The sequence below is a fragment of the Anolis carolinensis genome, chromosome 1, assembly GCF_035594765.1.
Source record: "Anolis carolinensis isolate JA03-04 chromosome 1, rAnoCar3.1.pri, whole genome shotgun sequence".
Classification (NCBI taxonomy): domain Eukaryota; kingdom Metazoa; phylum Chordata; class Lepidosauria; order Squamata; family Dactyloidae; genus Anolis; species Anolis carolinensis.
In genome coordinates this window covers 45,929,488-45,944,640 of record NC_085841.1, presented here as the reverse complement: position 1 = coordinate 45,944,640, position 15,153 = coordinate 45,929,488, and the positions used below count along the sequence as shown (strand labels likewise).

General features: G+C 42.2%; 1 protein-coding gene across 1 annotated transcript in view; it reads right to left on the bottom strand.

Annotated features, from left to right (window-relative positions):
* The window catches only part of kcnk5 (potassium two pore domain channel subfamily K member 5), a 37,037-nt gene extending 22,770 nt beyond the window's left edge, over positions 1 to 14,267 (bottom strand). The window contains exon 1 of the mRNA XM_008125900.3: positions 13,495 to 14,267. Coding sequence (XP_008124107.2) covers positions 13,495 to 13,680 — 186 coding nt within the window. The 5' untranslated portion in view covers positions 13,681 to 14,267. The remainder of the gene's footprint in view (positions 1 to 13,494) is intronic.
* Between the last annotated feature and the right edge of the window lie 886 nt (positions 14,268 to 15,153).

Sequence of the window (15,153 nt, the reverse complement as noted above, 5' to 3'; positions counted from 1 at the left end):
TCTCCAGAGGTCTTAAGGGGAAAAAAGCGATACATAACCCTTCAAATTTTATGCAGACTAATCATGAAAGGTACTACATTGTGCAGAGATAAAAAATAGTGAATTACTCAGAGCTTTATCCCAAACCAGATCTTTAATACAACTTTTCATGTTTTAGGAACAATCCAGATGTGTTATGCATCAGTTTTACAAGGAGAATGTGAGATATTTACACTGCATTCAGCATACATTTCCTGGAGACAGATCTTATGTTCTAAAGAAAAGAAGAACTCAGAAGCAAGTCTAGGGTGGGGCGAGAGATTGCTCTGGCAAAGATAGCATCCTGTTCTTTGTAAGAAACCACAAACTTGTTGTTCGCACTTAAGACTACACTGTAGTTCTGCTGCAGCTGCTTCCCCCCCCCCCCCTTCTCCTCCCTTATTCAACTGGGACAGGCACCGCTGTGTCCATCTTGAAAGGTCATCATAGTCATTGTCCTTAATTCACTGTCTGAAACAGAGTCTGCTCAGTTCCTAATGAACCTACCATACTGTACAATGGATAGACTCTAGAGCCAGCCTGCCACTATTTTGTGGTAATTTATCCGACGGCTTCTCTAGATGGGAAAGTAGTGTTTGGTCTGCCACTTTTGGAGGCAATACCTTAAAAGACTACCAATTATAATTACTTCCTGTTAATTGAAAAACTCAATGGCAAATCATTAAGCAGTTTTGTGTGTAAAGCTGATTTATTATTTCATAAACACGAATTTAGAAGACTACTAAAGAAGTAGTTCTCAACCTGGGGTCCCCAGATGTTTTTGGCCTACAACTTCCAGAAATCCTAACCAGTTTACTAGCTGTTAGGATTTCTGGGAATTGAAGACCAAAAATATCTGGGAACCCACCTGTTGAGAACCACTGCACTAAAGGAATGTAAGGTCACTACACTGCAAATTTTAAATAATTCAGCCTCATGTACAAGAATTTTTGTTATGTGCCAACATCTGAACATATTGACAGTGTGGATAAGGAGTGACTTTGTCCTATGTATACATAAACAAAATATAATTGCACAGGTTCCTTCATGCATGAATAGGATGGATGCAGTTTCTCCAGACAACAAAGTCACACCACTATTACCCATCACTTTCTTTGTGAGAAATTCTCTAATCCTTAATTCAAGGACAGTTGTTCATTATCTTGTCTATACATACAGAGTAGGATTTATCTTGCTATCATCCCTTTGTTCACTTTCTAAAGGCCAGAGCACATGTGATTTAATGCAATCAAGATGAAATGCTCAACCTCCAAAGAGAAGACACACAGGAGTGAAAACTGACTAGTTTCCAAGCAAACACTGAATAATCCATTTTTCAGTTTCACACCGAGCTGTTTCAGACCTCATGCCTTTCTGTAAAGTATGGATCTTCATAGACTCACAGAGGTGGAAAGAATCACATGAGCCATCTAATCCAACCCCATGCCATGCAGGAATACAAGCACTCCTGACACATGGCCATTCAATCTCTATTCAAAAACTTTCAAAGAAGAACATCCAATCTGCTGCCCCTCTGATGCAATCTATCCACCGTTGAACAGCTCTTACCTCTTGCTTTTCCAGAGATGAATGCAATCAGCATGGAGGAAAAGCATCTTAGGCTTGGAGACTAGTAGTTCATAGCTTGTATTCAGTATTTCAAAATTATTTTAATCACAGCAATTAAGGAAATCATTTTATTCTTCCCATAACAATGCAATGCTACTGTGAGCTACTTAAAGTAATCGGTTTCAGTTGTTTTAACAGTTCATATAAACGAACTAGAAAGGTGCTTGAATCAATTGACATGGATTCCTATAAAAGCCTGAAGTGTTACAAAACTAGAAATATGCCATTGGTAATATCCAAACTATATTATATTAAACTATAACTATATAACTATTATATTAAACTATAACTATATTAAGAATCTATCTGAAACGTAAAGATTAACATGCATCAACCACAACACTTGAAGAAGCAACAGTCACCACAATCTAACTGGCACTATGAAATGTTCTTCCTTCATTTTATGAATTCTCCTTCTTTCAATCGTGTTGTTTGTATCGAGAAGTCATGCCTATTCTTCGACTCTTCATTCCTGCTAATGCTTACAAGATAACAATAGCTTACTCAAGCTTTACAATATGTTTCTAAATTATTCTTTTAAGATTCACAGACAAACTACTGGTGCTGGTGAGAGATGTATGTGCTCCATTCTATAAGTTTGTGCTAGAGATCAGACTGGGAGGAATGGAGGATTCCTTACAGAAAGCCCTAGGGCAGCGTTTCTTAACCTGGGGGTGAGGACCCCTGAAAGGGGGTTTCAGAGGGGTTGCCAAAGACCATCAGAAAACACATATTTCTGATGGTCTTGGGAACCCAAATACCTCCCGTATTTTCTGTTGGTCATGGCGGTTTTGTGTGGGAAATTTGGCCCAATTCTATCGCTGGTGGGTTTCAAAGGGTGATTGTAGGTGAACTATAAATCCCAGCAACTACAACTCCCAAATGTCAAGGTCTATTTTCCCCAAGCTCAGCAAGTGTTCACATATTGAGTATTGGTGCTAAGTTCGGTCCACATACATCATTGTTTGAGTCCACAGTGCTCTCTGGATGTAGGTGAATTACAACTCCAAAACTTAAAAGTCAGTGCCCACCAAAGCCTTCCAGTATTTTCTGTTGGTCATCAGAGTTCTGTATGCCAAGTTTGGTTCAATTCCATAATTGGTGGAGTTCACAACGCTCTTTGATTGTAGGGGAACTATAAATCCCAGCAACTACAACTTCCAAATTATAAAATCAACCCCCTCAATCCCACCAGTATTGAAATCAGGTATTTGTGCCAAATTTGGTCCAGTGAATGAAAATACATCCTGCATATCAGATATTAGATTCATAACAGTAGCAAAATGACAGTTATGAAGTAGCAATGAAAATAATGTTATGGTTGGGGGTCACCACAACCATACCACGAGAAACTGTATTAAGAAGGTTGAGAACCACTGCCCTAGGGCATCTGATCAGCAGCAGTGCAGTGCTTTTACATTCAAAGCTACAATACAGGTATATTTTTAGCATTTGATTGACATAGTGCTATATTCGGTGACAGAATTCTAGATGAAAAATCAAGCGCTACATGAAAGGACTTCAACTATGAAAAAGAAGGAAGAGAAACGACATAGATGTGCAACACAGAGACAATGGGAAATTATGCAAGAAGCCAACATCGCTTCAACGCATGTTGTTCCCCATGACGCAGAGTTCACCTTTAACATAAATAGGCTAAAGTGTATTAGTCTTAAGGACCAAGATTTTGTTTAAAACCTGAAATCCCAATGTTTCCTGATACTACAAGAAAAATATACATGAAGGTGTTCGGATTCAGCTGATTACAATGATATTCATAGTGGGGCACAAACATACCTTACTCACAATTTAAAAGAAACTTCAGTCTCTTCCCATTAGCTATTAATGGCAGGGCCAGCAATTAAGCAAGGAAAAGAGAGCTATTGTTCTCTGCTAATCCCTCTCTTTAGTGTAGTAGATCCCTGTTTTCAAGGAAGTGAAAAATCCACAAGTGCCTCAGCTTATCAGTTTGGCAAAGTCTGAAACCACATTGCTGGTTACTTTTTTCTTAGTTTTTGGACCCCTTTGACACATACAAAGAGTCTTGACTAAACAAGAGCAATACAACAGAATCTGTCTTCATGTAGTCATTCCTTCCTGTGCTATCTTTGAACAAAATCCAAGTGGAACTATGGCATTTATCCAAAATGAGATCACTATCCTGAGGTATCAGACTTCAAAACTCATACAATTTAACACACCCAATTAGCCTACTTTGCATTTATAATGTATAGTTATTACAAACAATCATGCGTCTTGGAAATGCCTTTTATTTCAGTTTCAGCTACATCTGACAATAGATAAGGAAGTCAAAGATACAGAGTTGGCTAGAATCAGATGGACTATGACCCCGATCACTTCCAATCAGCTAGGATCTACAATCCCACACAATCAGGAGATGTCAGATTTGACAGTTACATAACAGGGGAAACTACAAAACTCCATAACAGTCACAGTGTCTATTATCACCCTAACAGATAGCTCTTTCCCCTGAAAACAACCTAGCATTTTACAAAATAATAGATTAATTGTGGCCTGTTTTTTTTTTTTTTTTTTGGAGAACAAGAATCTCTACATCAGATACAGGATGTGCAGTTGGAAGATGTGCAGGAAAGGTGTATGCCAAAAGGCCACAAAATGCCAAAGGTAGAGGTGGATTTGCAACGTCAAAATATGTTTCCTAAAGCATTACTATCAACTCCATTGACCCTGGCCATGATGGCAAATTTTAGTCCAAGGCATCTGTTGCAAAAGCCAGCTGAATATAAGAGTCCCATATAAAAACTGGGATATAAATCAAATATATTAAAAATGAAGCCACGTTTAACAATAGTATCTGAAAACTCCAAAGAAGTAGCACAGAGGATTAAGCCGCTAGCTGCAGGAAAATCTGTTGACAGGAGGGTTGGCAGTTCAAAGCCGTGGGTCAGGGTGAGCTTCTGACTGTCAGCCCCAGCTTCTGCCAACCTAGCAGTTTGAAAGCATGCAATGCGAGTAGATAAATAGGTACTGTCTCAGTGGGAAGTTAAAAGGGCGCTCCGTGCAGATATGCAACAAACTGAAGAATCTACAGATAACAGGATCCTAGGCATGGGAAAATAGAACAAGAGCACCTCCCCATGGCCGGAAGTTGATCATCACCTCCAGATGCCAGAGATGAAAAAAATAAGAAAAGGGGGAAGACCTTTATCTTTATTTCTGTGTGTATATTGTGTGTCATTGTGTAAAAGGCATTGAATGCTTGCCTGCCTCATATGTGTTCTGTAATCCGCTCTGAGTCTCTCCGGGGAGATAGAGCTGAATAGAAATAAAGTGTATTATTATTATTTTCATTTGCCTGGCCTTTATTCAAGATTAATTCAAGAAAAAAATTCAAGATGATGGGAATTTGAATTCGGCAACTTCTGGAAGTCAATAGTTTCCCCATCCCTGTTCCTCTTTCTAAAAAAAAAATAAGTAAAATAATAAAGTGTCCTTTGAGTCTGCAGACTTATGTTGCAGGAAATGTGAGAAGCTATAAACGGAGATATTTTATGACTGGTATATATGCAACAAAGTCTGTAACATTTTAATAGTAAAAAGGTGCATCTAACCTTGTGACTGCAGTAAAGGGAAACTTAGGAAATCATTTGTTCCACTCCCACTCCTTTTACTTGCTTTTAAATAAGTGAAGGGAAAATTTAGCATTAGCACTTTTTCAATACATTTTTCATGTAATATGTCAAGGAAACCAATCCCTTATGGGCTTTGCTGTATGAATCATTTATTGCTGAACGTGACAAATGACATTTATGCCCAGGATATTTGTGTGTTTTAACAATGATGTACACATTTGTGCATTGGAATCAAAAACAGACTGAAACTGGCTCTTTACAAAGATGAATAGCCGTTATAATTTTTTCTTCCGCTTTAGCTGCACACCACCTTTTAAAACTTTTTTATAGTAAAGGTAAAGGTTTTCCCCTGACATTAAGTCTAGTCATGTCCGACTCTGTGGGTTGGTACTCATCTCCATTTCTAAGCTGAAGAGCCGGGGTTGTCCATAGACACCTTCAAGGTCATGTGGCTGGCATGATGCATGGAGCGGTGTTACCTTACTGCCAGAGTGGTAACTATTGATCTACTCACATTTGCATGTTTTCGAACTGCTAGGTTGGAGGAAGCTGGGGGTAACAACGGGAGCTCACCCCACTCCCCAGATTCGAACCACCAACCTTTTGGTCAGCAAGTTCAGCAGCTCAACGGTCCAACCTGCTGTGCCACCGGGCATTTTCATATATAAGCTATATGCAGATGAAACACAGCTGGTTCATTAGCTGTACAGATGGTACACAATGGCCTTATCAGTACTGTATTACACACAATGTACATCAGAATCACATCAGCCATACGAATTACAACACATCCTCAATGAAGTGGACAAACAAGGGTTTCTGAGCGGACATTCAGTTTGAAACTGTTACATCAGAACTTCAAAATCCACCAATGTAATTCTGTTTCATTTGCACCCTAGATTCCCCTCAGTACACATGTTAAACATATATTTACTCTTAGAAATGACATTGGGACAAAGTTGTGTAGTTTCTTTACAAATTCTTCACTATCTGCAGCCCTAATAGCCTTATAAAGTTGTCATTTAATGATAAGCAATGACTTCACACAAAGTGATCAAGTCACAATAGAAGTCCATTGCGTACTCAACATAACCCTTTTTCCCTCTCATATCCATGAGAAAAACAAAAACATTTGTCTTAGATGTTGAAAAGGCCACACTTTTGTAAGACGATGTCTCCAGGGACTATTAGTTACGAGAACTAACCGCTAAATAAACTGACTTCAGGTCCTGGTGAGCTCTCAGCAACAGAAACATCGAGATGCAACAAGGAAATGTGATTGGTTCAAATATTTTTCTTCCAAGTGTAATAAGGGGGAGGATGGCTGAACAAGCAAATGAGCCAAGGTCACTGTTGCATTTCATAACTAAATCAGCATTCCCATTATATTTCCATTAGACCAATGTGCACTCCCACTCTGGCACAAGCATAATACAAGACATTTTGATACCTGAGGTAACGAATGAACCATACCATGCCAACTAGACTGCCAACTGTTTCTCACTTCAACACTGTTCTCTACTGGGTTTGAAGGCAGTAGGGTACTTTGCAGGATCTCTATCACACTCTTTGACACACATCTGTCTGTCCTCCAACACCTCTGCACTCTCAGCATCTGCCACCTCAAATGGCTGCCACATTTTGCTTAACAGTAGAACCAGGTCTGTACAATCCACATTGCTACCCAAATAATGGAGAGGTCAACTAGAAAAAAAGATGACACCCTCCACCACAAAATCACTCCTGCATTTACCAAGGTTTGGGTACTAGAAAGCTATGTTACAGACAAAATTCTGTGCTAGAAAATAGATGCAGGGTACATTTGCGAGGCCTTCAATCACCTAGATTGGCTCTCAGTCTCCTAATGTGTCCTAGGGAACATCTACATTGTAGAATTAATGTACTTTGACACCTTTTTAACTGACGAGGCTCAGTGCTATCAAATTACAGAAGTTGTAGTTATTGTTGTTGTTGTTGTTGTTGTTTATTCATTTCTAGCCCGCTTTTCTTCCATGGTTGGGACTCAAAGCAGCATAGTTTTAAAAGTCTTTTAACCTACTCTGTCAAAGACCGGTGGTGCCTCACCAAACTACAGCTCCCATGCTTTCATAGTATTCAGCCATGGCAGTTAAAGAGGTGGCAAACTCAATTAATTCTACAATGTAGATGTACCTCCAGATGATTCATGACTTAGGCCCCTTCTACACAGCTGTATAAAAGCCACATTATCTTCTTTGAACTGGATTATATGGCAGTATAGACTAAGATAATCCCATTCAAATTAGATAATATGGAATTTCTGCTTTGATAACCTGGATTATCTGGCAGTGTAGAAGGGGCCTGAGCGGGCAGGGACAAAAGTGGAGAGAGACACAAATATGGAACAGGGTCAGCAGTAAAGCATATTTGTCTTTGTTGTATACTAACTCTCTAATGTTTGCCTGAAACAGCAGCATACTAGCAAAAGAGACAGGGTAAGGTCTTAAGATGTCAACAAATTGATGAATTTGTCAGTAAGAAGATAATAGGGTCATATTGTTTTTTTATTGTAAGCCTGCATATGGGACCAAAGGGATTTCTAATGTTGTGCACAGCAAAATTCTCTGCATGTTGCTTTGAATTTGAGTCTCCTTTTCTACAAGGGAGATTGCTCCAGGGTAAATAAGTGTGATTTTGTACGCTATGTATGTTTAATGACTTGCAACATTTGTTTAAAAAAAATAACAGAAGGAGAAGCAGGTCAAGACAAAATCCTGACACAGGCTTACACTTTTTTTTCCGTGTCAGGAGCAACCGGAGTTGCTTACACTGAAATAGGGGGAGTGAAGAAAAAGAGATAAGAGCACATGCAAATACAGTAGAGATCTGCAAATGAATGGCAAGATATATTCAAGGTGAATACAGAAGTTAATGAAGGTATTCAGGTTGTGGAGATGAGAAGATAGATATGCTTGCACCAGTTACATTTCTCAGTTTTGTTGAATAAGACCTTTTTGGAAAGAAAACATGAAACTCTAGCCACTGCAGGAAACTATGAACTCTGAGGAGAGAACACGGACAGAAGAGTGACATAAGTGAAAAGGCATTCTTGCAGCATCATATACATGGAAGACTAATAATCACAGCCTTGTAATATTGCAAGACTTGGTGACAAGAAAGATGATGTCTTCCTTAGGTAACAAAATATAGACAATTTGTTGAATAACTGACAATAGATTTGTGAAAGACACACCAACAGCAAAAGAGTAACTGAACCCAAAACCAGTTATCCTGAAACTGTACTTCAGATATCATTGGTGGTCCATTGTGCACTTCAGATTGCCTCTGAAACTAGAGTGAAAACAGAAGAAAAATGCCAGTGCTCAAAGTTTTCAATGCTCCACTCCATTCTGAGGATGTAGCTCTATCTGATGGTTAAATTTCAAATGTTTAATTTGACCCACATCCTTCATTTGGACAAAAACACCTGTGTGTTTAGTTGTTTTCAATAAATTGTGTAGTAATTTTAATCTGGAAGATTGTTAAGCATCCTCCCATGTGGTGGGCGTAGGACAAAAAAATACAAGTCCATAGAAAACAAGAAAACAGGATAGTATTCCTTGATGCCCCAGTGTTCAAAGAATCATTGGCACCTTTAACATCCACAACATGCACTAAATTGTGTTAGACAGTGTTTGTGTGCATGGATCATGTTACAGAACCTTGAAAAAAATCAGGAGTGTCAAAACATGAAAATTCAGAGCTACAATATCATCTAACCCAGATATGATTTGCTAAATACATCCAGCTTCAAAATAGAACTTTAAATATACATATATTACTTTATGATGGCTAAAGCTTGCAAAAATGATGAGATTTTCATAGATTTTCTATACTTTTTGATATTGTATACAGTCGCTATTTTCACAGACTTTTAAATTAATAGGGGTTTTATTGCTGTCTTTAGTAAATTAGGTTAATTTTATTGTTAATTTGTATATTTTTATATATTGTTGTATTTGTATATTGTTGCATTATTGAGTGCTTTCTGGGAGCCAATCTGAGTCCCTTCAGGGAGATGGTGGCAGGATTCAAATAAAGCTTTATTATTATTATTATTATTATTATTATTATTATTATTGGCACAGCTGGGCTGCTGAACTTGTTGACTGAAAGGCTGGCGGTTCAAATCTGAGGAGCTGAGTGAGCTCCTGCTGTTAGCCCCGCTTCTGTCAACTTAGCAGTTCAAAAACATGCAAATGTGAGTAGATCAATAGATACCACTCTGGCGGGAAGGTAATGGCTCTCCATGCAATCATGCTGGCCACATGACCTTGGAAGTGTCTACGGACAATGCCGGCTCTTCAGCTTAGAAATGGAGATGAGCAGCAACTCCCAGAGTCGGACACAACTAGACTTAATGTCAGGGGGAAACCTTTACCTTTATTATTATTATTATTACTTGTTCATAGCCTTTTGATACCATATGAACTTGAATTTATACTGTCGTTGTTTTTCTTAATCTGTGTATTCTATAATGCTCGTATTTTTATTGTGATGTACTCTGATTATTGTTTATGTGATTTTAATATGTTGTAAGCCACTTTGGGTCCCATGAGGGAGAAAAGCGGGATATAAATAAAGATTTATTATTATTACTACTACTACTACTACTACTACTACTACTATTTTGGCTCCCCTGTTCACTTTCCTCCAGTATTAATGAATGGCAGCAGATATGCCACAGATCTATAGAATACCATTTCATGTATCTGACACAGTAAGTTCCAATGCACAAAAGTCCTAAGTTATTCGAAAGTGCCACAAGACCTGACTCCAAATTTGTAGCATTTCCAGTGCTAAGTACTCAAACTAAAAGTGTAGTGAGATCTCCTGAATTGTAAATTTTCTGGAGGTTTTCCTGGGGAGGCCCCCTACTCTCTGACTTCACACTTTGTGCAAGCCAGGCTTTACAAAAAAAGTGCCAGGCAAACTTTCCACATAATGGAGCTCAGCAAGCACATAAGAAGAGACAGGCAGACAAAGAAAAGGATCAAGGGCAGCAACTATTCAGCATCATCCTTTGTTTCCGGATTCTCATGCAGCTCAGTCAATGGGGCTCCTGCAAGCTGAGCTCTCTTAAAACTGGAATCTCTCTGTTCCCATTTATATGTATCAGGGTACTCAGGCTAAGATTTTAAAAACAAAGCCACAAAAGAAGCCAAGCTGTGGGGAAGTAGTGGGTGCATTATCCCAGAAGCCACATGTGTTGAGAACACCACCGAAAGGATGGGTAAAACTGTTAAGAAGGTGACTTGTTTATTAACATCTTGCATTTCTCTTTGCTAAGAGACTGGAACTTACTGTTCAAGTACTGAGGAAAAACTTGCTTCATTAGTTTCCGAGTCAAACCGCAAAGCGCTCTCTCTTTCTTGCTCCTGGCTGCACTTGTTTTCATAATCTGTACACCACTCTACACCTGCCTCTTAGTTTTAAAAAGTTTTTTAAAAGTTTTCCTTCTATATCTGCACAGCCTTTGAAAGGTAACATGGGAAACAAAGCAGCAGCTGCTGATCTAAAACAATCCGATAAGAAGCCGATCCATATAAAAGCCCCGGGCAAAATGATAATCAACTTGGGAGTTTATGACACAAAGAGAGCAAAGAACCCATGAGGTAAGGTGCATCTACACCAGGTATGGGCAAACTTCGGCTCTCCAGGTGTTTTGGACTTCAACTCCCACAATTCTTGGCCTCAGGCCCCTTCCTTTCCCCCCTCTTAAGCGGCTGAGGGGGAAAAGGGCCTGAGGCCAAGAATTGTGGGAGTTGAAGTCCAAAACACCTGGAGAGCGGAAATCTGCCCTACCTGATCTACATTGATGAATTGAGGCTGTTGCATATCACCTTAACTGCTATGGCTGCATGCTATGGGATCCTGGGAACTGTAGTTTGGCAAGACACCAACACATTTGTAAAGATCTTGCTATACCACAGCTACCATGAGTCCAGTAGTTTCCAACTGCATTAATTCTACAGTGTAGATGCACCCTCAAGTTTCTGTAAAGTTTTTTGAAACCTAAACATTATCCAATGTCCAAGCAGTGAAAGGAAGGGGTGAGGCAGCGAGAAACACCGTTTAAGGTTGTCATTACCATTCAGAACAACTTGTTCAGTGTCCAGGCTGCCTTGAGCTGTTCATGCATTGCTAGCTCTGTGAAATCCGTGGAGGGAGGGAGGCGGTGCAGGGAGAGAAATGCACCGTCAGAGCTCCACAATCCCCCGCCTTCTCATTCAAAAGGGAGAAGAAGCTCAGCCTTTCCTCCTCTGCTTCAGATGATAAGCTTAAATGTTGTGTTTTCAACCTTTCCCGCCAAAAAAAAACCCCTTCTCATAGACAACTTTAGACCTTTGAGGCTATACATATGGGGAAACCAAAGGAGGAGACTAGGACACGGAGCAATGGCTTCAAACTACAGGAAAGGAGATTCCACCTGAACATTAGGAAGAACTTCCGAACTATAAGAGCTGTTCAGCAGTGGAACTCTCTCCCCTGGACTGTGGTGGAAGCTCCTTCTTTGGAGGCTTTTAAGCAGAGGCTGGATAGCCATCTGTTGGGGATGCTTTGAATGTGATTTTCCTGCTTCTTGGTAGGGGGTTGGACTGGATGGCCCATGAGGTCTCTTCCAACTCTAAGATTCTATGATAAGTGGGTTTTTCGTAAGTGGAAATAAGCAGCAAAACTTCCCCAATACGCAGCCAAGCTTCATAAGACACAAGGGGTGCATCTACTCAGTAGAACAGTGATGTCCAAGCTTTAGTCCTCTAGGTGTGTGGGACTCGAACACCCAGAAGTCCTAGGCAGGAATTCTGTGAGCTGAAATTCAAAGCACCTGGAGGACCAAAGGCTGGTCAGGACTGCTGAAGAATTTATTTCGTCTGACCCCTTGATGTGAGTTTTCTCTGCTGTATGACCATGACCATTCCTGAGGTTTCCATGAAAATGAACAAAATCTGGCTACCAGTATTTTAAAAACTCTAAAATCAGGACAGGAAATAAAGAACACCACTCAGAAAACAGAAGAATTCCAGACATGAATCAATCAGGGCTAGCTAGCTAACATCTCCCAACAAAGGATTCCCCAGCAGGAAGCAGCCAGACCTTGAAGCTGAAAGGCTATTCAATGCTAATCAAGGTGGCCAATTGCAACATTCACACTTGCCGCAAACAGACAAGAGCTCTTTCTCCCACCCTGGACCTTCCACAGATATCTAAACCCCACTTGCCTAGTTTCCAACAGACCTCACAACCTCTGAGGATGCCTGCCATAGATGAAGGCGTAAGGTCAGGAAAGAATGCTTCTAGAATAGGCATGGGCAAACTTTGGCCCTCCAAACTCCCACAATTCAACTCCCACAATTCCTAACAGCCAACTGGCTGGATTGTTGTGCATTTTCTGGGCTGCATGGCAGAAGCTTTCTCTCCTGAAGTTTTGCCCACATCTATGGCAGGCATCCTTAGAGGTTGTGAGGTATATTGGAAAACTAAGCAAGGGAGATTTATATATCTGTGGAAGGTTCAGGGTGGGAGAACCTTCCTAACGGCTGTAAGGAATAGTGGGAGTTGAAGTCCAAAACATCTGGAGGGCTAAAGTTTGCCCATGCCTGTTCTCAAACATGGCCATACAGCCTGGAAAACTCACAGCAACCCAGTGATTCTGGCCATGAAAGCCTTCGACAACACAGTGATGTTCAATCTTTTGTCCTCCAGGCGTTTTGGGACTCTAACACCCAGAAGTCTTGGGCAGGAATTCTGAGAGCTGAAATCCAAAGCACCTGGAGGACCAAAGGCTGGACAAAGGATTGCTGAAGAATTAATTCAGTCTGACCCCATATGCCATGGGATCCTGGGAGATATAGTTCAGTGGTGCACCAACACTCTTTGGAAAGGAAGGCTCAAGATTATCTGCCTCATCACACTAGAGCATGAATCCACTTTAAATCCGGTTTCTGCCTCTTGCAGAATACCGGGGTTTGTAGTTTGGTGAGGCCCAAGACCTGTCTGGCTGAGCTGTTTAAAGCCCCCTCCCTAAAGTGGATTTGAAGTTGATTTAAAGTGGATCTAAGCTCTAGTGTGATGATGTCCATGTCAAACCACAGCTCCCAGGAGTCTGTAGCCTTGAGCCAAGCGCATTCATCCCGGCTGGAGATACCCCTCAACAACAACAACAACAACAACAACAACAGCCCAGGCTCACCTGCAGGATCTTGTCCAGCCCTTCCTGGCCCAGGCAGGGATATTCCTTGAGCAGCTGGGTCTTCTTCTGCTTGTAGTTCCTCGAGGCTCGCTCCCAATAGGGCTCCTCCAAGACCTCGAAGATCGCCGCCCCGATGGACAGGTAGAAGATGATCGCGGACGTGAGGAGCGGGCCCCGGTCTACCATGGTGCGGCTTGCTGGCAAAAGAGAGACCACGCCGGGGTTGGGATGGGATTGTCGGGTCCTTGAGATTTCCCCAGGCTTCGGTGAAACTTCAGGAGGGAGGCAATGGACGAGGACTGGGAGGCAGCGTGGAGGCTCCCTCTGGACTGGAGAGACTGCCGGCTGGGGAGAGAGCCGCCTGGGCTTGCTTCCCACCCCTTCCTCCTTCCTCCTCCTCTTCCCCCAGCCCTTCGTCTTCTTTTTCTTATGCTGATGCTCTCCCTCTCACTTTGGCCCTCCTCCCACCGCCGCTGCCGTCTCCTCCTCCTCCTCCTCCTCGCTTCCCTCGCTGTCCCCCCGACTTTCGCCTTCCACGGTTTTGAATTTGGTGCCTTTCCCCGAGCGGCGCATGCGGCTGCCTTGGAGGACCTCAAGGAGCCCCTGCTCCGCCCGTGCCAGTCGGAAAGCCCTGCCCGGAGCCCGGAGTTTCGCCGGGGCTGCCTCCACGCGCGCCCTGGACGGCCCTGCCTCGCTACAGGTTGGCCCCACGCCGCGCAGGGCTCTTTGGGAGCTCAGTGCCCGCCCCGAGAGGCCAGCAGCCTTGGCGAGGAATGCTGCCACCGCCCGGGCACAGCCCAGCGCCCAGAGACTTACCTTGAACTGGGTGCCAACAGACGTAACGAGTCCTGTCTGAGGACTAGATATATATACGCACGCACACATGGACACACACACTCTCTCTCGCAGTTTTTCCGCCCCCCTGGGGCAGAGGGAAGAAGACACACAACTTTTTTGGAGGGCTGCTGTGGGTGAAATTGTTACTTTGGAGCTCTTTATCTCCTTATTCCGTCCCTAATTGATAGGGGAGACTGGTTAGATGTGCCTCTGGGCTGCATGGAGTCCTCTGTCCCACTGAAGCTTTACCTACCCCACTGAGGCTTTACTTACCCTATATCACAGGCATGGGCAAACTTGTGCCCTCCGGGTGTTTTGGACTTTGACTTAAGCGGCTGAGAGGGAAAAGGAAGGGGCCTGAGGCTGTTAGGAATTGCAGTCGAAGTCAAAAACACCTAGAGGGCCCAAGTTTGCCCATGCTTGCTATATCACATGTGTCAAACTCAAGGCCCGTTACATGAATCCAGCCCACCATGTCACTTTATGTGGCCCTCCAGATGCTGGGCCACAACTCCTGTCTTCCTCATCATTAGAGGTCATAGAATCCTAGAGTTGGAAGAGACCTCCAGTTCAACCCCCTGCCAAGAAGCAGGAAAATCACATTCAAAGAACCCCTGACAGATGGCCATCCAGCCTCTGCTTAAAACCCTCCAAAGAAGGAACCTCCACAATCCGGGGCAGAGAGTTCCACTGCTGAACAGCTCTTACAGTTCGGAAGTTCTTCCTAATGTTCAGGTGGAATCTCCTTTCCTGTAGTTTGAAGCCATTGTTCCACGTCCTAGTCTCTAGGGCAGCAGAAAACAAGCTTGCTCCCTCCTCCCT